This window comes from Corvus kubaryi, unplaced genomic scaffold (genome assembly GCF_017639235.1).
Source record: "Corvus kubaryi isolate FWS band 111438036 unplaced genomic scaffold, C.kubaryi_AGA036_p1.0 37300, whole genome shotgun sequence".
Lineage (NCBI taxonomy): Eukaryota > Metazoa > Chordata > Aves > Passeriformes > Corvidae > Corvus > Corvus kubaryi.
The window spans coordinates 170,428-196,826 of NW_024581093.1; the positions used below are offsets into that span (position 1 = coordinate 170,428).

At 57.2% G+C, this 26,399-nt stretch overlaps 1 protein-coding gene across 5 annotated transcripts in view; it reads right to left on the reverse strand.

The window, feature by feature from the left end:
* Positions 1 to 16,929, reverse strand: part of ACSF3 (acyl-CoA synthetase family member 3) — a 51,559-nt gene extending 34,630 nt beyond the window's left edge. For 2 of the 5 annotated variants that reach the window (XM_042027005.1, XM_042027007.1), the window contains exons 1-5: positions 16,534 to 16,758; positions 13,513 to 14,234; positions 11,951 to 12,106; positions 2,853 to 3,007; positions 2,280 to 2,425 (exon numbers count right to left, since the gene is read on the reverse strand). In XM_042027005.1, the coding sequence (XP_041882939.1) occupies positions 2,280 to 2,425; positions 2,853 to 3,007; positions 11,951 to 12,106; positions 13,513 to 14,234; positions 16,534 to 16,714 (1,360 nt within the window). In that variant the 5' untranslated portion in view covers positions 16,715 to 16,758. The other 3 variants (XM_042027009.1, XM_042027008.1, XM_042027006.1) reach the window with 3 other exon arrangements.
* Between the last annotated feature and the right edge of the window lie 9,470 nt (positions 16,930 to 26,399).

A 26,399-nucleotide genomic window follows, 5' to 3' on the forward strand; every position in this document is an offset into this window, starting at 1 on the left:
CATCCCCGTCCCTTCAGACCTGTGCTGTGGGTGGAGAGTGGGGACACATTGCTGGTGACACTGGTGGGGACACAGGCAGGGCGGGCAGGGTCCAAGGACTCAACCCTTCCCCTGCCACACCAAGTGTCTGGAAGAGGGCAAGGGAAGCCCCAGGATCTCTCCTCAGAGGCTCACGAATCATAGAATGGTTTGGAAAGGACTTTAAAGCTCATCCCATTCCACCCCTCTGCTATGGGCAGGGACAGCTTCCACCAGCCCAGGTTTCTCCAAGCCCCATCCAACCTGGCCTTGGACACTGCCAGGGATCCAGGGGCAGCCACAGCTTCTCTGGGCACCCTGTGCCAGGGCCTCATCACCCTCACAAACAATAATTTCTTACTAATATCTAATCTAAACCTAAATTTAAGTGGGAAGCCATTCCCTGTGTCCTGTCACTCCAGACCCTTGTCCAAAGTCCCTCCTCATCTTCCTTGTAGGCTCTTTCACGAACTGGAAGGCCACCATTAGGTCACCCCAAAGCTTCTCTTCTCCAGGCTGAACAATCCCAATTCTGCCAGCAGAGCTGCTCCATCCCTCTGATCACCCTGGTGCCTCCTCTGGGCTCACTCCAACAGGTCAAAGCACTAGAGAAGGACGTGTGCTGCTCCCACTCCAGGAGGAATCCTCTGGCAGATGTCCTCTGGTCCCAGCCCACCATCAGCTGACTCTGGGATGCTCTGTGGTACCTGGTGACCTCCTACCCAGCCTCTAACAGGGCACTAGATCAAAAGCTTTTTCACAGCTCCAGTAAATTATGCCTCAGCTTCACCCATCTGCTTCCCAGCTGACGCTTCCTGAAATAAATTAATCAAGCCTATTCAATTATAGCCTCCTTTCTGTACGGTCTCTTGCTGATCCCCACCTTTGTGAGACACTTCTCTCCCCTCTTGGGGCTGCAGGAGCTCCTGGATGGGGCTGGAGTGACAGTCCCCAGCCCCTCTGCTTTGGCTGCACAAGAGGATTTGTCCCCAGGTCCCCTGCAGACCCTGGGATCCACAGGGATGCTGCCTCAGGAGCACGGCCACCAGCTCTGGGGCAGGAGCTGCCCTTCTGGGTGCCAACTTCTGCATTGCCATGTTGCCTTCAGTCTTATTTCTTCTCTCTTTTAGTCCCCTGGGATATGTCTGGAGTCTCCACTCATTTTCCCTCATGAAAATCAATAAAAAGCAAATATAAGCAGGCCACAGGGGCAGTGAAATGCTCCCTGCCCTGTCAGCCCGGGGTGTGGGGCTCACACACAGCTCGAGCTCCTGCAGATGGGAGTCTTGTCTTTCCTGCCTGCTTCCCTCTCCTGCCTGCAGGGATGGGGCTGCTGGAGGAAGATAAAACTGGCTGAGGTGGGGTGAGGGAATGACAGTTACCCTGCAAAAGTAAAACAGAGTTTGGATTTCAAGCTGTTCTCAGGCTGAGGAGTCAACGAGGGGGAGTTTTGGCTTCTCCTCTCCCTGCGTGACCCCTGCGGGACCCAGCTTCTGCACCCCATGGGATTGGGGTGCTGTGGGAAGCTGTGACACCCAGGACACCCCCTGGGGTAACACCAGTTCCCCAGGAGGCTGCATATGGTGCCACGCCTGCACAGACAGCCTGTGGGGAGGCAGGTGGCACAGGGTGGGCACACAGATGGTCACGCTCCAACCACAGGGAGAGCGAGGGCATTTTATATTTGCAATGTCTCAGATCAATTTATTTCTAGGTTCCAGAAAGTACAGCCATGGAGAGGAATCACAAAGTGTAGCTCAGAGAAGGGGGGGAAGACAAGGAGAGAACAGGCCCAGAGTGTACAGAGAGGTGTGACAATTTTGAATTCCTGAAGAGGCAAGAAACAGGCACTAAAATAAGAGTGAGCAGACGTCCTATTTTAAGTGTTCAGCACTGATGGGTTGGGCAACCATTGCTGTGGGGAGAATCCTGTGTGACACCACCCAGAAACACAACTCCAGGCAGCAGGAGCTGAAGAAACACTCCTTCAATTCACCGAGATTTTGGAAGTAATAAAGCATCAGTCTGGAGTGTGCCAGCCTGGTCAGGCCAGTGGGCACCACTGCCAGCTCTGCCCACACAACTTTGATCCCTAGGAAACCCAGCAGCCACTTCCCACACACCCATGTCCTGGCTTCCCAGTGCCAATTCTCAGCATCCTTGTTCCTACTGTGGCCTCTCCTCACTCATGTGCAGAGCAAACCCCAGACCACTTCCCAGCAAACGCCTCCAAACAGGGGGCACCCTCTGGAGACTCCTACCTGGGACACGGATTCCATGCAAAGGGTTAGAAAGCGCCATGCCAATCTCAGTCATCCCATACCTCTCCAGCAAGGTGTGCCCCGTGATGCTCTTCCACTTCTCCAGGACAGGCACAGGCAGGGCTGCTGAGCCTGACACCATTAACCTGCACAGGGAAAGCCCAGGCAATAAGGGAGTATCCAAGATCACCATTGCTGCAGGGAACCTGCAGCCTGACACGGGGGCACAAAAAGCTCTACGTAAAACCTGAAGCCCCAGGAGGTTTTTAACCAGTACCAAAGATGTCCCTCACACTCTCTGCTTGACATGGGGTTTAAGTTAAGCAGGACAGCCTCTTAAAAGAGATGCTGGAGTACAAGGCTGGGCTGCAGGACAGAGTCCTCAGCCGTGTGTTACACAGGGTGACACACATAACGAGCCCCTGCTGGCTTTCCCATGCAAGAGTGGCTCATAATTAAATAATGTCACCCTTGTTCCTGTCAAAGAGACCCCAAAGCACAACAACCAGCACTGAAAGAGGTGATGCTGAGAGGAAAACCTGGAGCATCCAGTGAGCCACACAGCTCACCCACCTGATGTTCTCCTGGCAAAAGGCACGCACGAAATCCTGCACTTGGGGCTGGGTGAAATGCCTGTCGTAATATTCCATCAGCTTGGCATAGATGGTGGGCACTGCCATGAACACACTGACACGGGGAGCTTCGGAACTCAGGAGCTTCTCCCACACCTAGGAAGGAAGGGAACACACATGGATGAAAACACTCCTTTGCTATCTAAGATTTCATGGCAGTACAGCTGGAAGCTCTTGTGTGCCCCTCATCCCTGTCCAGAACAAGTTCCCAACTTTCAACACGCCCCTATTTCCCAAAGCACAGTGTTCAGATCTCATCCCACCAGTGGATCCCCCACCCACCAGCACACTCATGAGATGATGGAAATGGCATTTTTTAGTCCTGTCATGTGGGAATAATGTCCTTCAGCTAACCTGTGGGAACTATGAATGGGGACAAATTCCAGCAGCCAGCTCTGCTGGGACGCAGACAAAGACACCTCTGGGATGAGCAGCCAACCACGGGTCAGAGCCACAGATGTCACAACTGAGCCCATTCCTCCCACACCTCACCACCCTCCCCCCCAGGTAAGCTCTTCCCAAGACAGGAGCGATCCAAAGCCATCAATAAATCAGAGGCCCCGCTGACGGCGCCTCTGTCCCCACGCTCCGGTCCCTGCCCCGCCGGTGACAAATGTATTCCCTAACAGCTCCTGACACCGAGCGCTGCCTCGGCGCTCCCCGCGCACGCTCAGCCGCACACGAGCGAGGCAAGGCAGGGATTGATTGAAGGTGAGCCAGGGATTCTCCTTCATGCTGTCACTCTGCCCCTTCCCTCCGTTCTGCTCGCTCGGGCTCCGTTTCATCCCTTTCTCCTTGGCTGCGCCGGCGCCGCCTCCCCCCGCATCTCGCACTCCACTGCTCCAGAACAATCGGCTCCTAAAAACCCCTCCCAGCACCGGGTGGTTGATGTTAAAGAGCAGGACACGTCCACAAAGGCACCGTCCCACCCAACAGGAGGGAGCTGATGCTGTCCCCAGCCCAGGGATGGCCCTCGGTGAGGAGAGGTGAATGCACAAGGTGGACACCGGACACCTTGGGAGGTGGGACATGAGCGCTGCAAGATCCCCTGGGAAAGGGAAAGTAGAACTGGAATGTGATTTCCTGCACTGATGGGTGTTTTGCCCAGAGAAGGAACATTTCACTCCCTGCAGAAACCCACCTACCAGCAAGATCCCTACCAGCCAGATTAGGTAAAATTGCACTTAGAGGGGTCTCACCTCCCCCATGCTCCTCCCAGCCCCTTTTTTCCCCAATATCTTTCCCACTCTAGGCAGCAGGGTGGAGAAGGATCTCCCCAAAGCCAGGGCTGAATGGATCTGCTCTCCTCAGCCTGGTGCTCCCGAGAGCCACGGCTGTGGGCAGGGAAGGACGCGTGATGGCAAGCAGGGATCAGGACAGTGCTGAGGGGATTGAAGGGAAACAGCCGCTCAGGGGTTGTTCAGTCCTTGCTGTGGGAGTTTGTTTTGCCTTCCCAAGCCCCGAGCAGCTGTGGGAGCATAGGCAGACTTCCAGTCTGGCCATGCAGCAGAGTTTTTGTCACATGATTTTGGATTTGAAAAAACCCCAAAACCCATCTACACAGAGCAAGTCTCTCTTGCACCCCAGAGTCCCCTGTCCTCACATGCCAGCTCAACTCCTGCCAGAGATAAAATCCTCCCTCCTGCACTCCAGCCACGGGAGCAGCTTTTTCCACGTCAGTCCGGCTCGCCCAGCAACAGCCCCGTCCTGAGGATAAGCAGCTGCCTTTGGATTTGTGCCACCAGCTGCCGGGGCGAGCTGCTGACAGCCAAACCTCTCCACCTGCTCTGCTCCTGCTCAGCCAAATCTGGATCCTTCCCATGTGTTTTAGCAGGGCTAAGCCGTGGTACAAAGCTGGCAGCTCCGAACGCTCCGCAGAGCCCGAGCTGGCCAGAGGACTTGGCATTGCCCAGCCTGCTGAAACAGCTATTGCTGGCTTCTAACTATAACTCCATGCTCAGAGAGAAGGATTTGTGGGAAATCCTCGTTACCTGGGACTAATCAATCAACCCAGTGCAAGGGGCCAGCTTTGTCCTTCCAGCAGCTGGCGTGTTCCGAGAGCACTGGGCTTGGAGCAGCACAATCCATCTCCCCCTGTGCTATCCCGTGTCCCCATCACCACGTTAACTCCCAGTGCACAGGGTACTGGCAGCCCAAAACTCCCTTTTGGTTTGCTCACCTGATACCTCAGGCCTCCAAGCACTTTTAAAAAGCCCTGGATTCGGGAAGCAAACGTGGCACTGCGTGCCAGGGCGGCAGGGCTCTGCAAAGAAGGGAAGCAGCAGCCTTCCGATGCAATGTGCTCAGGAGATGGATCAAGATTCCTTTCAAGATAACCAAGGGCTAGAAACAAAAAGTTTCTCACTGCAAGAAAGCAAGAGTGGGAACAGCTTCCCACCAGCAATAACGGCAGTGAATGCTTCAGGTCAGGGCTGCCTGTGCCAGCAGAGAAGTGGGAGACCTAATGTTCCCAAGAGCCTTCCCGTCAGCATGACATTCCTGATTTTCCTCCCCTCCCACTGCTCAGAAGCATATAATGAGCTGGCCAGTGGGATTTTGCCATCATTAAAGGAAAAAAAAAGGAGAAAATGACACCAGTGGGTACAAAACAAGCGCAACAAGGCACAGCTGGGAGATTTTTCCCACGTATTTTTGCCAGCTCGCAGACGGTGAATGAGGATGGAGGAACATCCAAGCTGCTCCAAGGGGTGGTCAGTCCATACAGCAACCTTCCCAACCAGCCTCCAGACCTGCTAAGATCATCTGGAGGAAGAGATGTGAGCACAGAGGAGGAAAGGGAATGACTTTTCCCTTTACAGAGGGAGATGTGCAATGCCATGAACCAGCCAGAACCACCAAATTCAATACCTGGGCATCTTCTCATGCAGAAGGAGAAGAGAAGGTGGCAAACCCCATGTAAGATTCTGGCTGATACAAGATTCCCAAAACCAGTCAGAAGAACTGCAAGCTGTAAAGGAAGCAAATATCAGCATGGATTTTTCCATCAGCCCACAAACAGATCACAGGCAGCCCGTGGTGCTGCCTCTATTGACAGACACAACAGCTCCTCTCTTCTATAAAATTATTGCGCCATTTTCAGTTGTAATTGACTCTTTTTAAACCTTTTCAAAAATAACAATCCCTCTAATGCAAGGGTAACTCAGCCCTTTACTTCCCTTTCACTCGAGGAGATGGGTCTGTGTTTAGCATCAACCGCTGCCATGTGGGAAGCACCGTCGAGGAAAAGGGATGCCGGTGATTTTCGGAATGTCTGTGGCAGCAACAGGGCTGCGGCCAAACCAGCTGCTTGTTTGGTGAGACCCTGTGCCAAACAAGGGTGGGAAGCTCCTGTAACTCAACAGCAGCAGTGAAGGGACTGCAGGACCATGCACACACATCCAACACCAAATTATCCCAGAAAAGCAGATGGGCACGTAAGATGGGAGAGCACCAAGGGGAGCTCTGCTCTCTCCCAAGGACTGAGCCTCCAACACTTCAGGAGCAATATCCAGAGAGAGAGAAACATTCTTCTCTTCAAAGAGAAATCAGGCCCTCGGTGGCTTCGTCTCATGTTTGTTATAACCCCGAACTGTTTGTGCTCTGTGTGACTCTGGTTTTAATCATTTATTCATCAGCACAGTTTGATGGCCCCTCTGCATTCCAGGCTGAAGCTTTTAAACCCTTCCTACGCTGGAGGCATACTGAAAGGAGCAAGTGCTTTCCCTGGGACCTGGAAATATAAGTAAATATGACAGGCTCTGGTTCCATTTTTTATATTTCCCCACACACATCAAAAGCCATTACTTGGGAACAGATGCTGAGGACAGACGGCAGATCTGGGGAGATGGGAAAGAAAACCTCTAACTTTTTAAAGCCAGGTCTGTGAGAAGTGATCAAACATAATCCATTCACCAGTGACCTGCTCCTCCCTCCACCGACTCCTCTTTGAGTCTGAAATAAAATTACTCCTCTGAAGCCTCCCATTAACAGATGAAAAGACTTTCAGCCTCTCTCCAGCTGAAACTGGATGGGGGCCACGATCCCCAGCGTGCCTGGATGTTGGAGCTCAGGCTCCTCTGCTTGGATTTCTTTTCTTTTAAAAATAAACCAAAAGAGCTGCCCAGAGTGATGTGTGCAGAAGTGACAGATCCAGGGGAGAGCTCGGTGCAGTGCACGCTTTTCCTTCCCGGAGGCAACAGCGACTGCCGAGCCCTGGATCTCCCTGTGCAGCCCAGCCAAGGTAGAAAGCCCCAGCACCCAGCCCAGCCTGGCTCACACAGAGAACACCAGTGACAAGGACAAAGTTTGCTCCCAGATACAGCACAGGCTTTCCTGGCCTCCAGGAATTCAGGGCTGTGAGCACACGACGCAGCAGCGACCCCGGAGCAACACCTCCCACTCATCCTGTGCCAGGTCTGCAGCTCCCTCCCACCATGGGGAAAAGGTGCCACAGGGGACAGAACGTCAGGGGAAGCTTGTCCCAAATCACACACCATCTTTGGGCACGCAGCATTCCTACTTCCCTAGAAAGAAGGGTCCAAACAAGACGATTTTGATGGCTCTGAGCGCGACATTGTAAAACAGGGCACGGTTTTTAGAGGGCTTCATCCTCGGAGCACCTTAGTCAGACAAGCAGCAAGGCTGGCACTGAAACAGCAGCTCTTGGAACTGCAGGGCAGGAAATCTGCATCTTGGCATATTTATCATGGAAGGGGTTGCAGGGCACAGCCAGGGCTGTCAGTGCACAGGCAGCACATCACAGCTCAAACCTGCCCAGCAGAGCCGAGCGGGCAGCACGCGCCACAACTGGGTCACCCGGAGTGGAGATTGCCACAAGAGGAATCTCTCCCATCACTCATCAGAGCAAGTTTCTTCCTTCAAGTTTCTGAATACTCTTATTTCCCACTCTGCACAAAAGCCTGGGAGACCTCCCAGGATCTGATCTCGTGTTTATCAACGCAGAGAGCTGACAGGGAACCTTTTGCCATTAGAGCATCTTCCCCTCAAGGCAAAATCAGGGGTGTCCAAGGCAAAGACAAGCTCTTCCTGTTGTTCAAGCTCAAAATGAGTCCTCTTTGGCCAAAAACCACAGCAGAAGATCCTGCAAAGCAGACACTGACCTCACAGCTTGCTCCAAAACGCTCCTGTCCAAAAGGTGCCTGGTCAGGAACAGGGACATCAGTGTGTGACTGTCACAGCAAGCACAGGGGACACTCAGCTTCCCCAGGTTTGTCTCTCCAGACTCACTGACATTCCCACAGAGCAATGGTCACACCACAGGCTGTGCCTGAACTGATGCAGGGAGGGACATGGAGGGAGGGACCCACTGGGAATGGATGCTCCAGAGGGTGCTCGGTGCAAGCCCCGATGCTCAGAGCCTTGGTCAGGAGGAAAAGGCTCACCCTGCACTCCGTCCTTAACAGAGACACTCATCTCTTCTCCTCTGGCCACCAAAGTGCACAAAACCAGCACAAACACAGCACCTTTAAAATTCCTACTCCTGGACAAGAAATTCCTACTCCAGCATCTGGGACAGGTCAGCAGCAGGTGAGAAATGCAAACAGGAATAGAGCAGCTGAAGAGTAAACTCAGCTTGGGAGCAGGTTGTGGAGGGAGGATCGTGCAGGGGTGCTGAGGCTGCAGCTTGCTCTGGCTCCAGAGGAGGCTTCTGCCCTCCCAGTTCTCACTCCTGAAAACCAATAAAGCAATAAAACAGTAACACCACAGCCAGCCGTGCCCCACACAGCTGCTGGCAGAACACCCCTCAGGCTCACTGCTGTTCTCCTGCCTGCTCTGCACCCACCCCTGCTGAAAAGTCTCCCTCCACAGGCACCCCTGCCATTCCCAGTCCCAGAAGCACGGACAGGAGCACTGGATGCTGCTCCCACGGGCTCCAGGCAGCAGGAGGGCTCCCTGTGAAGACACTGCACCCCAAGGAGCACAAGCACCAGAGGACTCAGTACATCATGTACGAGTCAACTAATTCTGGAAACTAAGGGTCCATTTATAAACCCTTTATTAATAAATGATTAATAGATGCAGCCATATTTTTTAATAACTTGCAATAAAAAAATGCTACGAAAAGCTTAAGCAAGACAGTCTTAACAGATGGTGCTATAAAGTGAATTATAACATGTACAGTAGCTAGTGCAGAGTAATGGATGTCCTCATTTAATAAAAAGAATCTGATTTTATGCAGCAACTTTCACGCTTGAGGCACCTCAGCACACTTTAATGAGTCCTCGTGGCCCCAGCAGTAGCCACAGACATCACATGCTGTTTTAGTGAGGGGAAGGATGTTGGTCAGGACACCAGGGCTACTCCACAGCCCTGATTTTTAACCTTTCCTTGGACAGCTCCCAAAAACAGACGTAAAGGTCTGAAAGCTGCCACCTCCTAGCCCTGCACCACAGGGAACGACAAGCGAGCCGTGGTCTGGGGCTGGGAATGTCTTCTCAGGGAAAAAAAAGAGCATTATTCCCACCACCAAAACCAGACTGCCATCTGTATCCATGACTATAAGGCACGCCGCAAATTATGTAATTTAATAAACACTGTAATAATAAAGTATTTATTTTGTATAATGAAGTGTTAGTGATTAGAAACCAAACACACATCGGGCGTGCTGCTGCGGTTTCTCTTGAACCTTTGCCAGTATCACTCAAGGCTAAATATGTCTGCAGCAGGTTGAGAGTAAGTTCCTCGCCTTGTTTTGATCAGCCTGTCAAGTGTTTTAGCTGCCAGTCGAGTTTCTTTATATCACACTATAATTGGCTGCTTTCTCAAGGTGCAGCCAAGGAAAAAAAGCACACGGCAAAACTCGGCCTCCTTTGGCAAAATCCTGCACTGCTGCTTTGCTGAAAGCTGATTTCAGTAGCAAAGGGCACTTTGTAAACAGCTGGTGAAAATAGAGTGGAACTGAAAGCCAGCTTGCAATAAACTCCAGGAGAAAGCCTTATTTACCCTCCCGTGCTTGCCTTGCAATGTCCATCAAACCACTTGCAGCTCCCAGGGGAGATCTTCGGGAAAATAAAGGGAATAAAAGAAACCCGAGAAGCAAATGCCGTCCTTCCTTCGGAGCCCCCTGCACCTGAGAGCCCCGCCCAAGGCGTGGTGCCCTCACCAGCCGCCCTCCCTGCCCAGGTTCAGCTCCAGGGCCAAGCGGCCACCCCGGCGCTGTCCCCTCGTGTCCCATCTGGGGAAAGCTTTGATCAGAGCAGGCAGGACGGGGGTCCCGCTCCCCCGATCCCGACCCCATCCCTCAACGTCAGCTCATTGATTTGCAGATGTCGGGAGAGAGCAGAGGAAAACAGGAGGGTACGAGGGAGCATCAATCACCGGTGGCACAGGATGTGGAGCACCGCGCCCTCCAGAGGCTTTGCTCCAGCCTCTCAGCGCCGGCCCCGCCTCTCACCGGCACCTCCGGCGCTGCTCCGGCACAGCCCTGCTGCACCCCGAGCCTTTGGGGTCACCCGAAAGTCGGGGAAGATAATTTGGCAGCGACCATTGAGGTGAAAGAGCAGCCGGGGACCTTCCTGCCTTCTACCACAGCATCCACTCACTCTCGTGAAGTGCAGAGCTGCCCCTCTGGGGTTCTGGGGCTGTCCCCCCAAAAAGGATCAGTGCTCAGGTGTCAGAGGCATCCCGAGAGAAAAAAGGAAGTGTGCATTTTCTGTGGCTGCTGCTCTGAGAAGCAGAAACGAGCCAGGAAGAATCACCCGGCCCTGCAGTCGCTCCAGTCGGAGCTGAGCCCGCTCTCACCTGGCAGCAGCACTGCCAGAAGCTTCCAGGTGTATCCCACACCTGTGCACTTTGTCCTTTCTATGGGACAAGCCTTCCCAGCATGAGGATAAACACAGACAGGGAGAGCAGCCTGGGAAGTTACCCAGCACAGGCTTTCCTGCAGTGACAACACACTTCTGTTTCCTCTCTGCTCAGAGTGGCAGCAGCACCTGAAAACCCAGCTGTCCCTTAACAGTGACCCTGCAGACACCACCCAGGACACTGGGAGACGTGGATGGATGGTTCTGCATCCCAGGGGCTGGGAAATGCAGAACCTCTTCCACCTTTACTGCTGCTTGTCCCTTTCCTTCCCTTCTTTCCATCGTGTGCCACTGCTGCAGGGAACAAAGGAGACGCAGAACACTGGCACTGGGGTTTCCTGGCTCAGACAGAAAAGGACACTGTAAATGCATCATTCCAGTAAGGATCCCCTCCTGCCACCTTTCCTAAAAGCTGCAAGGAGGTCTGGATCTGCAAACTCTCTCTCACATCACAGAGCCCAACCCGACAGCTCTCTTAACTCTTGTTTTTCCACAGAGGAAGAGCCATCTTTCCATGCAAGTGAGGAAAACCAGGATTTCCCTTACCTGGGCAGCAAAAACCTCAGAAGGCTGCGTTCTGTTGTGTAATGCAATACAGAACACTACGGATGTAGGACTGGAAGGGGAAAATTTGAAAGGGGCTGCCCAGGGAGGTGGTGGAGGCCCTGTCCCTGGAGATGTCCAAGGAATGACGGGACATGGCACTCAGTGCTCTGGGCTGGGTGACAACGTGGGGATTGGTCACAGGGTGGGTTGGTGAGCTTGGAGGTCTTTTCCAACCTCAGAAATTCTGGGATTCTGGGAAATGCAAGCCACTAAAAAAAAATCAACCAGCAGCACACCACTAACACACAAGAGAGAATCCAGTACTTCCACCTTTCCTGGCACTAAAAAAAAATTCACAACCCTAATTCTTGATGGAAATGCTCTCAGTGGGTACAAAGAGAGGTCCACCCACCCCCAGCCAGACCCCTCAGCCCAGGGCTGGGAGGGGCAGTGCAGCATTCCCATTCCAACATCACACTTCCACAAGCTGCACCCTCTGGAACAGCACATTTACCCTGGGCCGAGCACCCAACCAACACCACCCTTTGCTGTGAACCACGCACGGGCAGCGGCTGAGGGGGCTGGAATTCTTTAGGAACGTATTCCCAGAGGTGCTCTAACTGCAGTGCCCGGGTCCTGCCGCTGGATTCCAGCATCCCCCCGGGCTCACCGTCTGCGCGCTGAATTCCGGGAACATGACGCACGTGGCTCCCACCCAGAGCGGGCACAGCAGCTTATTGATCACCCCGTGGACGTGGTGCAGAGGCAGCACGTGCAGGATCACATCCTCCTTCTTCCACTCCCATTTTTCAACCAGCCCCGTGGTCTGCAGAAGAAAACAAACAGCGTGGCCTTAGGGCAGGAGGAAAGATTCTCCCGAGGTATTCCCGAAGTGTTCAGGCCCCAAATTCCCCGGCAGGAATCCCCGGCCTGCCTGGGCACAAAATCTTTCCTTCAGGATCAGCATGAGAAAAATTCCCACCACAACAGCAGGACGCAAGAGGAACCCCTTCAGCATCCTGTCAGGATGTGTCTTTAAACCAGCAAAGCCCTTCTTGTTACTGAGAAATATCAACAATGATTTTAAGTAGGACATACACGAATATTAATCTGCTGCTGCACGTACAGATTTGGCAGAAGTAGTAATCAAAAAGCTGATTTTCCCAGAATTCTGTTGCCATGGTTTGGACACTGATGACATCAGGCTTTTAGCACCTGTAAGGGATAATCAGCAGGAGCAGGAAATTGCTGATAAACAGAAAGTAGGTTTCATGTTAGTAAAAAATATGCGAGTAGCAAGCTTCCAAAACACTCTGCTCTGAAGGGATAATTATCTGAAGGGATAATTATCAGGTTTCTGGGTCAACAATGCCCTTCAGAGCCCAGCACTGGCAATTGCAAAGCTTATTTCCAGCCACCTAAAAATAAGAAAAGCATCTGAACAGTGGAATTTGGTCGTGTCTCTCACAGCCCTCCTCCACAGGGCAGAGAGCAGCTTTTAGGCTTCCTGCTGGACAGCACAAAGGATGGGGACTGCTCAGGCCACCCCCCAAATAATCAGCATATTTGTAAGGGAACAGATTCTTTGCCCAATATAGCCAAGGCATGGCTCTATCCATCAAGGCCTTCATTCCTCTCGGGACACTGCGGTATCCGAGCACCCTGAGCACCGTCAGCTCTCGGAGGCATCCCTGCCTTCCCTGCCCTCTCTCCCTAATGGCAGGAGTCTGGCAGTTGCAGGCACTGATAACCAAGTGGTGAGCTAGTCAGCAGGCTTATTCAAACTTTTAATTCCTTTTGGCTCTGAGAGCTAATGGATTTTTTGCCTTGGGGATACAGAGCTGAATAATGCACAGGCTTCACACAGCACTGGGCAGGGCTAAGATATTTTCCAATTAGGAGCAAAGATTCTCCCCTAGTCACAGGGTAGAAAAGCAATCTGCAAAGAAATCAGGTTTTTTACTGCAGGTTTCATCCCTTCTGCTTTCCAGGAAAGCAGGGAGGAGAATCCACCTGCCTTGGGATGCAGCTGCAGCATGAACAGGCCACGGTTTAGAGCCTCACGTGCTGCTGTGCGTTCACCTTCCCAGTGTGGAGGATTCCAGAGCTGCAGCCCTGCAGCTCTCTGCAGGAATTTGGGAATGTGAAGGTGTGTTTGTAACCCCAAATCCCCTCCAGATTCCAAAGCTTTGTACCTTGGCACGAGCTCGGCAGAGGGGCAGCAGCACTCACCACAGCCTGCACGTTCTCATGGGTGCTGAGGACACCCTTGGGCCTCCCCGTTGTCCCGCTGGTGTAGATGATCATGGCTCCTCTGTCCTTCCACGAGGAACAGCTCGACAAGGGCCCCTCCTCCATGGCTGCAGGGCTCGTGGATCCATCACCACCAGACCTGGGAAGTGGCAGCACTGGGACTCCCAGTTTCTTGGCACTGGGGGTTATTTTCCCCACAAACTCTTCGGCAGCGATGAGCAGAGCGCTCTGGGAATCCTGGATCACGTATTCCAGCTCCGGCACAGGGTGTTTCCTGTACAGGGGCACCGCTATGCCCCCGCTCATCCACGAAGCCCACTGGGCCACCACGTATGAGGCATCATTGGGGCACAGAAACGAGATCCTCTCTTCCCTCAGGTCCCTGCTGGGGCACTTCAGGACCCTGCAGATCTCCTGGGATAAGCGGAGGCTCTGGCTGAGCAGGTCCCTGTACGTGTGCTCCCCGTTCTGGTCAACGATGGCCACTTTGTCACCAAAAGCCAGAGCCCTGGTGAACACAGGGGTGATGCCACTGCTGTAGGTGGCCCAGGCTGTGTGCAGAGCCCTGTGGGGACAGCCAGCCCTCTTCCCATCCCATCTGCAGCGGGACAGGTCCCGGAGGAGGCAGCAGAGGGGCCGGCACACCTTGGGGAAGAGCAGGGGGAGCAGCATCCTGCCAGCACGGCTGGGCTGAAGCGATTCTGCAGAAAGCAATTATGGGAGCTGATAAGTACGGGCAGGGATTACCCAGGGGGTTATTCCCACCCAGGGAGAGTGGCAGCCTTCATTTGAATAATATCTGCTGTATAATTTATGTCCCTGCCTCAGAGTGCCACATCCTGGGCAGTCTGAGCATCCCTGGGTCCTGCCATGATGGAACAGGAGGAAGAGACCCTTCCCTGCACAGCCTCCAATCCCTACAATCCAGCTAATTTAATGATGAACCAGTTTTCATAGAATCCCAGAATGGTTTAGACTGGAAGGGACCTCAAAGCCCAGTTCCATTCCCTGCCATGGGCAGGGACACCTTCCACTATCCCAGGCTGCTGGCAGGCAGGGGGTGGAACGAGATGAGCTTTAAGGTCCTTTCCAACCCAAACCATTCTGTGAAGAATCCTAAATCCCTCTGCACAGCCTGGAGCATCCTCTCCAGACAGCACCGGGGAGCAGAGAGGAGAGAACAGGGCGGTGGCAGGAGAGAGAGGGATCTGCTGCCCAGAATCCAATCAGCACCAAAACATCCCCAGAGGGGTTCCATGACAAGAGGAAACAGCCAAAGGATGACAAGTTCTCACTCTCCAACAGCGCCCGTGACACCTCCTTGACGAAGGCAATAGCAACCTGATTTTTACCCTTTTCTTGCTAAATGCCTATTAGAGGAGCAGCTCAGCTCAAAGAGCCTCCCAGCCCAGCTTCCCACTGCAGGGAAGAGCTGGAACCAAGGGGATCCAGCCCAGCAGCTCCCCAGGGAAGAGGTGACCAGGGCTGCCCCCAGCTCAGGCTGCACAAGTGTTTATTTTCGTGAGCCCTGCGGTCTCTCCCCTCCACCTTCGGAGCATTTCCCCACCCAGACACTGGCCCTGCTCAGATTTTCTTTTGCAAATCAACCTCAATTTCTGCTTCTGCAAAACAAGCTTGTGATTTAGGGTGGAAACATCTGGGGGAGCACAGTGGCTTCAAGCCCAGAGCGGGGTGACCGTGGGAACTCCTGACATTTGCCACCAGCATGGAAAAAAACAAAGCAGGTCACGGCAGAGCTCGTGTGACGCCTTTGCATTGCTCTGGAGAGACTAAAGTGTAAAAACCCGACCTAATTCACAGCCTAAACTGAACCCGTGGCCATGGCAAGGTATGAATGCCCTGAGCAGTAGGAGGGACATGAACTGGAAGCTGTGTTTTCCCAGGATGAGCGTGGCTGACGCTCTCAGTGCTCCCACTGTTCCTCCAGCTCCTTCCAAAAACCCCATTCCCACCAGCCTGTATTTAATTAACGAATTAACGAACAGCAGCCCCTTCAGCCAGGCCTGGGAATGATGGATTTCAGAGAGCTGGGGTGATGGTGCGTGCACACACTTGGGACAGGGGGAAGCAAATCCGGCAGGGGCTGTTTCCCATCCCCTCCCAGTGCTCAGGGATAACTGCTGCCACCAGCTCTGGCACAGCACACCCGGAAACAAAGTTTGTCCCTAGAGCTCATGGGAAGATGGTGGCAGTGCAGAGTTGTGGCTCTGCTGCCTCGGAAGGGAAGGTTCAAACCCCCCTGGGAAGGGAAAATCCAAGCCCTCATCCTCCTGTGACTGAGGAATTCAAAGCAGCTGGAGGGCTCTCCCCAGCTCCCAGCACAACAAAACCAGTGCGAACTGGGAGCTGACCCACTGCACACCCCTGTCCCCTTTGTGCCATTGCCCTCTGCACTTTCTGAGGACAAAGGCCACAAAATGCATCTCCTGGAGTAAAATGATCCTTGGAGTTACTCTGAGCTATTCCAAACTGGGTTGTTATGGGAATAATCATCACTCCAGCTGTGAGCAGTGCACGGCTGACCTGCAGGATCCCACCCCTTCCTCATCCACAGGCATGTGAATACAGAGGGATTCCCGGCTGTTCCTACAACAGAGATGTAAAAATTACTTTGTTTTTAGAAAATAATTTTAAAATACTGTATTCTTAGAAAATCATAAAGTAACTAAGAGAAAGAGACTTGGAAAAGGTTTCAAATAATGGCCGAGATGCTGACTGTCCTTCCCTTCTTACAAAACAAAAACTAGGGAAAGGTTTGGATTGGAAAGGACCTTAAAGCCCATCCAGTCCCACCTTCCACTATCCCAGGCTGCTCCAAGCCCCGTCCAGCCTGGCCTTGGACAATTCCAGGGATCCAGGGGCAGCCACAGCTTCTCTGGGCACCCTGTGCCAGGGCCTCCCCACCCTCACAGGGCTTTATTCTAGTCTCATTCCAGAGCTGATTCCCACCCTCCAGCTCTCTGCCCGCAGCCTACTCACGGCACGTCCCAGAGCAGGAATAGGAAAAAACCTCGCCCCGCCATTCCCGAGGTACCGCGGGCACGGACGCGGCCCCGCCGCAGGCCCCGCAGCCAGCGGGTCCCACAGGGAAGGAGAGCCGGGTCCGAGTGCACCAGGCCGAGGTCCAGCAGGTCCCGGCTCGCCCTGGCTTTGGGGCCATCCCGGGGCCATCCCGGCCCCGCCGCCTCCCGCAGCCCCGCGGGGCCTCACCTGCCGCCGGGGGACCGGTCCGGCCGCGAACAGCTCCGGCGGGAACGTGGCGCCGCGACCCGAACGTTCCGCACACGAATGTTCTGCCGCCGCCACCCCGCACCTGGTTTGTGGGGATTTGGCCCCAAACCGCCCACGGGGGCGGGGCCGGGACGCCGCGGGGCCTACTGTCCCTGCAGCCCCCTGGAGTGTCACCTCGGATGTCACGGCGGGCACGGGTGTCGCCGTGGAGCTGCACATCTACCCCGCGGGCCCTGGGGCCATGAGCCCCGTGTGCAGGATTTTGGGACCTGGGCAGGGTTCAGGGGTGGCCAGGACTCGTGGAACCTTCACGGTGTGGACAGCACACAGACACCTTGGGGACACACAGACACCATGGGGACACACAAAGTCCATGGGGACACAGAGACATCCCGGGGATGCCCAGAGGTGCCCGTGGTGGCATACGGCACGTCCCTCCCAGGCCTGGCTCCCGCGCTGGAGCCGTGTTTTTCCGGCCGTGCGCGGCGGGCCGTGAAGCGGCACGGCCGGGGTGACCCCCACCCACTCCCCAGGTGTGTTTCCACCGGGGCCGCGGCCCACGGGGTGCAGCGGGGTGGGAGCGGAAACGGGGCTGGGATCCCAGCGCCGGTGGGGAGAGCACCCAACGCTCCGCACAGCCCCGCTCCCGGAGCACCATGGCACAGCTCCCTCCTCATGGCACAGCTCCGTTCTCATGGCACAGCTCCGTCCGCATGGCACAGCTCCCTCCTCATGGCACAGCTCCTTCCTCATGGCACGGCTCCCCATGGCACAGCTCCCCATGGCACAGCTGCCCATGGCACAACTCTTGCACAGTCACACAGCTCGCCAGCGGATGCGTTGCACGGCTCCCTCCCCATTTCACCGTGGTTCCCTCTCCGTCACATGCCTCCCTCCTCGTTTCATGGTTCCCCATCACAACCTCTGTCGCCATTTCATGCCTGCCCATTTCCCTCCTCCCCGCTGCATGACTGCCATCCCACGTCTCTCTCCCCATGGCACAGCTCCCTTCCCACTCCATCCCCTTTTCTCATGTCCCCTCAGCGTTTCTCAGCTGTGGCAAAGCTCCCTCCCTGTAGCACGGCCCTGTCCCCATTTCCTCCCCCCTGTACGCTTCCCCATCACACCCCTCCTTCCCCAGTCCCTCCCCATCGCACGGCTGCGTCCCCAAGGCACAGCTCTCATCCCCCTCCCCATTTTACCCCCCAATCTCTCCCCCCACCACCCGCCTGCCCCGTGCAGAGCTGCTGCAGGAGGCTCCCAGCAGCGCCGGGTCGGCCCCGGTGCCAGCGGCGTCGCTGCAGAGGGCTCAGGGCAGCCCTGCAGGTGTGCCCAGCACCCACCCCGGCCCTGCCACCGCCACTGGCATGCTCCACATGTCTGTCACCAGCCTCCCCCAGGCCCCTGCAGGGATTAACCCCCTCCCCAGGGTGCCAGCAGGGTGCCAACACCTCCGTGGTGGTCCAGGAACTGCCGGGCACAGGGTGCACGTGGTGGGGACAGAGCTGGGACATCCAAGGATGTGCCAGGAGCGGCCCCATGGGGGTGACAGGGCCGTGCTCCCCCCGTGGTGGCAGGCGGCGGGGCCAGCTGGCCACGTGCTCAGCAGATGTCACCCCGAGCCACCCTCTGCCGCTCTGGCCCCCAGCACCTGGTGCCCACCGGCCATCTGGAGCCGGCCACATCCCCGGAGATGATGCTCAGCCCTGGCCATTGCAGCCCATCCGGGGGTTCCAGAGCTGGGAGGGAGGGAGGGAGGGAGGGAGCTGCTCCCCGACTGCATCGAGGAGGGGTCAGTCCAGATGTGCCAGCACAGCTGGGAGCAAAGCTGAGACCCGGGTGTAACACAGCCCTGGCCGCCTAAGGACCCCTGGCCTAAGGCCTCAGCTGCTGCCATGGTCCCCAGGGCACTGGACTGTCCCCAAGCTGCCACCACGCATTCTCACGTCCCTCCCAGCCGGGCGTGAGCCCCACAGCCCGTGTTGGCGGGAGGGTTTTCCGCCTGCTCTGCCCGCCTTGCTCAGCTCGGTGATTAATTGTGGATCCAGCAGAAAGCTTTTATTGCGCTGGAGTTTACTTGTGGCACATCCGTATTTATTAAAGGAAAAAAGGAGAGTAATTGCTGGGGTGGTGTAAACACCACAAACACCGCCGGGCTGTGGGAAAGCTCAGGCTGATGGCGAGTTCATCCCAGTGCTCTGTGGTGGGATGGGATGGGATGGGATGGGGGCACTGGCAGCTTCCACTGTGGTGCTGCTTGGAGTGAAGATGCAGCACAGCAAGGTGGGAGCCTGTCCATCCCCGCTGGGACACCCCAAAACCATGGGAAGTGTGTCCCTGTCCCCATCCTGCCCCAGCCCACGGAGGGACAGAGCCGGAGCAGAGCCGGGGTCCCCGCTGGCTGCCCAGGAGGGTGCTGTAAACAAGGGGCAGTGAAATGTTTGATCTCCATCCATCTGCTGGCCCCTAATCCCCCACTCGAGGCCCTCATGCCTCACCACTTCCCAGCCTCCCTAAGCTGCTCCCTGCCAGGCAGCGGAAGGTCAGTGCCAGGGCTTCTGGCCCTGTCCCCTGGCACACCCACGGGGCATCGGCACCACCGCCAGGCTGCCAGGGCTGCCAGGGCCGTGTGGCGGCAGAAACCAGATGGAGTGTCCCCATTTCAGGCTTTAACCCTGTGCTGCTGCTCCCATGGCGGGATGGCACAAGGCAGGGGCAAGGTCTCCCTCCTTGCCTCGTTTTCCTCCGTGTTTCAGAGGTCCCCCCTTGCCTGCATCCCTCCCACAATGAGCATCCGCTGCTGCAGCCGCTGCCCGCACCCGGCGGGGCCGGTCCATCCCCAGGGGCCTGCAGGGGACACGATTGGGACACGATTGCCATGGGGACTCCCCGGGGACCGGAGCAGCTCGGAGCTGCTCGGCGTGAAGTGGAGCCGTAAGCGGCTCCTGCGTCACGTGGCGAGGATAAGTGCAAAATGGCCCTATTATGATAATTGCCCGGAATTATGATTGATGGAGATTAGCTGCTTATTTGAGGAAATGGCAGGCGCACGTGTGACACGGGCAGGCCGGGGACAGCCACCGGCGTGTGGGGACGCGGGCACAGGGCACGCCGGGATGGCTCCGGGAATATTCCTGTGGCACAAACAGTCACCGCCATCCCAGGAGCTGCTGCGTCCCCGGGCTGGGAAGTGCCACCACCCAAGGATAGCAGGTGAAGCGTGGCAGGAGGATGGGATGGGCCAGTGTGACCCACTCACACCCTGTCCTGCCCCATGGAGGGCTCCGGGTGTCTCCTGCCAACTTCATTAAAGACATCCCTGATTAGGGGGTAAACCTGTTAGCCAGGGATGGCCGCTGCTCTCCGTGTGCTCCTGCTGCCTGCCCTGGCTGGGCCGTGGGGCTGGGGAGGGCAGTGGGGCAGCCCCAGTGCCCCTGTGCCTCCCAAGGAGTGAGGCTCCCAGTAAATGACTTATTTTGGGAGAAAATGGGCAGGAACTGGGCTGGTCCCTGTCTCCTGCTCAGCCATTCCCATCGGTGTTCCCTGGCCTTAGGGGCCCTTCAAAGGCATCGGCACCAGGAGCATCCACACTACAGTGGAGGCACAAGCCACATACCCACTTCTGCCTTCAAAAAGACACCCAATCCAGGAATTTTGGGAAGAAAAGCCGGAAAAGCAGGGTTGGCCGCTGTGTCATGGATGGAGTCATGGCACGACTGAACCGCTGGGGCCAGGATTTTGGCACGAGGTGGGGATGCTGTGTTGCACAAGGCTGAGATGGCCATGCCAGGCAACACACGGCCAGAGGGCACCCCAAAACCCCCCACCCATCACCACAAGTCCCTCCTCCGCTCTCCCCTTCCCAATTTCCCGGGCCCCCCTGTGCAGCAGACGGATGCTGGGTAAGAGGTGTGTCTGTGGGAGCCGTCCTCGCCACGCAGCATCGCTGGGCTGCGGTGGTGCTTGCCATGCCTGGGATGGGCTTTCCTGGCTGGGCTGGGGGCACGAGTTGGGGCAGACGGGGCTGAACCTCTCCATGCGACACCGGCACCGTGGACAGGCTCCGGAGCCTCCGCCGAGGGACGAGGACATCGCCCAGCTGGCCCTGGCAGAGGGAAGGGGTCCCTGGTGGGTCCCCGCCACCGGGCACTGCGAAGCCAACTCCTTTCTCTGCGTTCTCCCCTTTTCCTCCCCCCATTTGGCATTTGGCAGCGGAGCCGTGGCGGCGGCTGGGGCGCGCCGTGCCGGGGAAGGGCTGCCAAGCCTCGGCAGCCCCCCACGGCCCCCCGGCCCCCCGTGCCAAGGCTGGTGGCTGGCAGAAGGTCTGCCTGCGCCTGGCAGGGCTCCGTCAGCTGCTGGAGGATCCCTGTGCCGCGCTCGCTGCCAATTTCCCTGCGAGCTGGCACCGCAGGCGGCTCCGGAGGCACCGGCAGAGAAGGCTGGGGAGGACGGATTGTGAAAGGGAGAGAGGGAAAAAAAAAATAATGGACACATGCCATCGCTGGAGCGGCGAGGCTGCCAAAACGCCAGCAGGCAGCGGGGGCCAAAACCCACCGGCGGCGGAGAGGAGGGTCTGGCAGCGCGTGCCGGCATGGGCACATGGAGGACGGGCAGCGTGGCGGAGGCACGGCGTGGCCAAGGCAGGACGAGCGGCAGCCGGAGGAGCCGGAGAGGACAGAGGTACTTGCCTTCGTTTTCCAGGGTGTGCGTGTGCGTGCATGTGTCTGTGCCGGGCTCTGCATCCCGGCCGGCTCCGCTCCGTGCGGGCTGCCCGCGGCCTCCCCGGCCGTCCCTCCATTTCCCCCCTGGCCATCCCTCCATCTCCTCCCCAGCCATCCCTCCATCTCCTGCCTGGCCTGTCCCGCCATGTCCTGCCTGGCCTGTCCCACAGCCCTGCCCTGCCCGCACCGCCGCCTGGCACGGGCAGTCGCAGGCTCCGGGTGCCGGCCGGGGCTGCACAGAGGCTTTGCCGCACGCGGGGCCGGCGAGGGAGGTTGTGGCTTTGTCTGGTTGGGCTTTGTCTGCCGGCGGCGGAGGGGCCGGGGCCGGTGGGGCTGCAGGAAGGGAGGTGTGAGCCGAAGTCCTGCCGCCAGCAGCGCTGGCACGTGGGAAATGTGTCCTGCTCCCAGCCCGGGGCTGCCCCGGAGCAGAGCCTGGTGCTGGGTGAGGAGGAGAATGGGAGGGTGGGAAGAGAGCCCCTGCATCCATCACCGTGCTGGGGAGGAGGAGGAGGAAAGGGCAGGATTGCAGGAAGCTCGTGGTCCCGTGGCCATGACTCGCACGATGCCGGGGTCGTGGCCACGGGGCTCTGGGTGAAGGAGACGGGGTGTGAGTGGGTGTTCGTGTGGGGTTGGAGTGTGGGGGGAGTGGGGAGCCTTGGGAAGGGGCTTGAGGGTGCAGGACAGACCTGGTGCTGCCGTGTGCCTGTCTGGGTGGCAGAGCCTCCTGCCTGCCTGGGGTGCAGGAGCAATGCTGGAGCCATTCCCAAGCCAGGAGCAGCGTGGCATCACTGCTCCACTGGCACCATGTGAAGGGGATGGCAAAAGGGCCCCCAGGCACCAAACGTGGCCCGTGCTGGGGGAAGGGGCTGGCACTGAAGGGGTACAGGGATGCTGGCCATCCCAAATCTCACAGCGCCCCGATTCCTGCTGCTCTGCACCCCTGAAGGACCCTGGCTGTGCCCACCAGCACCCCTGTGCCCGGGGATGTCCACTCTGCACCAACCCCAGCAGGACAAACCTCCCTCAGCACCCATCACCTACAGGAGCCAGGGCAGAGACCCCAGCATCAGCTTCGAGGGCATCAGCATCTCCCTGAGAGCGATGTGGACTGGGGCAAGAGGAGATATCCCATCCCATCCCAGTGCTCCAGCATCACTGGCTGATCACCTGGCCACCCAGCTCTGAGCTGGAGGAGCAGCTCTGCCCATTCCTGCACTGGATGTCGGGATTAAACACAGTGGCCGCTGCAGCCTGGTCCCCAAAATGTCCGGAGAAGGATCCTCCGCATGGATGGCACCACCACAGCCTTTCCAGCTCCCGTCATTCCCCAGAGGACGAAGCCCCGCGCCTGCCCCGCGCTGCTCGGGGAGGGCCAGGAGGGCAGGAACGCTCCCCGTGTCACGGGATGATCCCCCCAGCTCCCCCTCTCCCTCGTTTTCCTCCGTATTTCACAGTTCCTGCTTCCTGCACAAGGCAGGGGTCTCCAGGGACTCCAGCCAGATGTTCTCTGCAGCACACCACATTGCTTTCCTAATGAAATATTCATGGAGCCTCTCCGCCTCTTGCCATGAAAGCCTTCTGCAGCTCCCAGCCATGGAAACGCTGCGCAGGCAGCATTCCTGCAAAGCTCCCGGCCCCCTGCTTCCCGCTCGGCACCTCCACCTTCCTCTTCCTCCTCCCACCAGCGGTGCCGGAGCGGGGGCTTTGTCCCCTCTCGCCTTGCAGGTGAGGCAACACCAAGGGCACAGCCAGAGCCGCGTGTGGGGACACCGGTGGTCGCCCACCCCGAGGAGGGTCCCTCCGTGGCTGTGAGAAGGGGGCAGCTGGGTGCAGACCCCGGCGTGGAGCACGGAGGGGTCTCACCAGTCCCCTGTCCATGCCGGTTCCCGGCGCTCCCGGGGCTCCCGGGGCTCCCGGTGCTCCCCGCTCCCGCCGGCTCCCAGCCAGCCCGCGGCATTAGCGATGCTGTGCACTATAATCCAATTAGGTTGTTTATGCAAACAATCAGGTTTTATGTTTTGGTAAAAAGCTTAAATAACCTTAATCAAAGCGAAAGACCTGAAACTATCGCCGGCGGGGGCTGTGCGGTGGTGGCTGGTGGCAGGACCCCCTGCCCGGCTGGTGACACCCTGCCCGGCTGGTGACACCCTGCCCGGCTGGGACACCCTGCCCAGCTCACTCCCCCCGCCGGCAGCCCGGGGGCTCAGCACCAAGGGCCACGTGGGAGATGCTCTGCTCCATCCCAGAGCTGCTGCCGGCGGGTCTGAGCTGTTCCGCTGCTCCTGGGGGCTCCTGGCTCCTTTCAGTGTCACACCCAGCAACCCCCAGCCTGGCTCAGAGATCCCGGGACCTCTTGTCACCTCTGTCCCCAAATGTAGGAGCACTGAGAGGTGGCATCACGCCGGGGGGATGCAGGAGATGCCAGTCAGTGACCGATCCAGCACAATGCCACCATTCCCCCCTCACATCACCAGCTCTGGGTGTTTCAACAGCACCACAGCCTCCCGGTACTGGGAGAAAATCCCTGCAGCTCCAGCTCGGGTCAGTGTGAGGTGGCACGAGGGACAGTGCTGTGTCCCTGTGCCTGCCCAGGGGTGGGCACGGCGAGCTGGGGAGCAGGGCTGGCTCTGGAGGGCCATGCCCATGGCGCTGCCTCCTGCACACCCCGAGTTTCTGGAGGAGTAATAAGCTATGCATGTAGTGTAGAAATAAAACATGTTCTGCAGAACAAATGATGTTAATTTGCTGAGAGGCTCTGAAGCTGAGTATTAGCGAAATGCCTTGAGGGAGAGAGCGGCAGCTGTGCTGGAATTAATGGCAACGTGCCGAATTAGCACCACTATGCATCATAGTCAGAGGGAAAAATTACCGGAGAGATGAGGAAAACAACCCCCTCCGTGTGCCAGCCCCGACCCCGGGGCACGCTGCCGAGCGCGGCCGGTGCGGCCGGTCCCGGTGCCCGTGGGATGCCCAAGGGATGCCTATGGGATGCCCTGGCCCCGGCCCTGCCCACACACACCACAGCTCACTCCAAGCCCAACAGCCTCCCCTGCCAAGGTGTGTGTCCTCAGGACTGCTCAGCATCCCTCTGGGATGCTCGACATTGCTCCTGGGAGTGCCGCACCCCCCTGGACCAAACCGTGCCATTCCAACCCGCCCTGCTCCCAGGGATCATCTCCTTCAGGATCTGCATCCCCCTGGACCAAACCGTGCCATTCCAACCCACCCCAGTTCCAGGGATTGTCTCCTCCCGGATCTGTATCCCTGCTGCTCCCCCGTTCCTTCCCCTGCTTTCCGGGGTGTTATTCATCTCCTTGTCTGTTTATTCCTTCTCTTCATTCCCAGTGGTTGAGCGCCTAAAGTCTGTAGCTCCTCATTGATTCCTAGCAGTGCATCTGGTTTGTGGCTCTGCAGCCTCCTCCGGAGCATCCGTCTTCCTCCCCCGCCGCCTTCCACCCACCTCGGCATGGCCCGGCTGCGGGAGCGCGCTGCGGATTGGGCATTACCTCCTAATGGATGCTTCCAGTAAATTCCACACCTCTGATGAATATTTAACACCTGCGTCCGTCTCTGCTGGTCCCACGGTGCTGCTGGGTCTCACGGGAAGTTGGGTTTAGCCCTTGGGTGGCTGCATCCAAGGCTGTGCAGATGGCAGGGAGCAGTTATCCCAGTGGAGAACTGGGACTGGTGACATCCTGAGCCAGTGTTCCCATGAATCCCTCATTAGCCCGTGTGCCCGTCGCAGCCTGTGGCTGCTCATCCCCAGCCTAACACATCCCCAAAAATAAAACATCTCTGTCTCGTCACCCTCAACCTTCTCTCCCACTTTTCCTCTGCAGGTCTCAGTCCCATGGAAGCAGCCCCAGTCTGGCCCCGGATGCCACCGTGCCACCCCTCCCCGCTGTGGGAAAATCCTGGGGCTGTGGCTCACATGATGTGATGGATGTGGATGTGCCACCAGCCTGGTCCTTGCTGGGATGTGCCAACAACTGCTGAGCACCAAATCTGCTGGGATGTGGCAGTGGGAATGGGATTTCCCCAGTGACCCTCCTGCAGCCACCAGGATTCAGCGTCCCCGGCAGTGAAGAAGGTTTATCCATCCAGAGGTTTATCCATGCAAGCACAAGTGGAGCTTTACCAAACACACCCAGGCCCTGCTGGCTGCCCTGGGGCCAAGATTCTGCTTGGGAAGGAGGAACCATGCTCCCAGCCCTGCTCCAGACCATGGGAGCACAGGGGCTGATGTCAGCATCACCCAGGAGACCTGCATGGACACTCCGAGGGCTGTGCCAGAAGCTGCTTTGCTCACCTGGAACACCATCACTTCTCATCCCAACCCTTCTCCGTGCCCCATCCCTACCCCACACCAGGAGCTCGGGGTGCACGGGGCCATCCCACCCTTCTATCCCCAAGGAACTGGGCTGGGAAATCTTGTAACGGGGTAGGTTTTGGGGTGGGATGGGGGAGCTGGAGGCGGTGCTGGGGGTGCTGGGGTGCTGCGGGTGCCCGGGCACAGGCGGGAGCTGCCGGTCACTGCCAGGTTACATCTGCCGGGGCATGCAAGAGTGACTCCAGATGCATTAGAAGTGCCGTGCTCCAATTTCAATTTCATCGTCTCACAATCATTTTCAGGCTCCTCTTAGTGCCACATTAACGAAGCCTGCTCGTTTGAATGCATAATTAGCCCAAGCATTCTACCTCGCTAATTTCGAAGCAAGGGGGGGGAGAGAAGGGGGGGAATTTGCATATTAATTTAGCAGAGGGAGAGAAAAACTGTTTACCACTTGCTTCTTGCTGTTGATCACAGCGGACTTAACTCTTTCCCGGGTGCCATCTGGAGCCGCGGAGCCGGCGCCCAGCCGGCACGTGGGACGGGCTGCAAAGGTTACACAC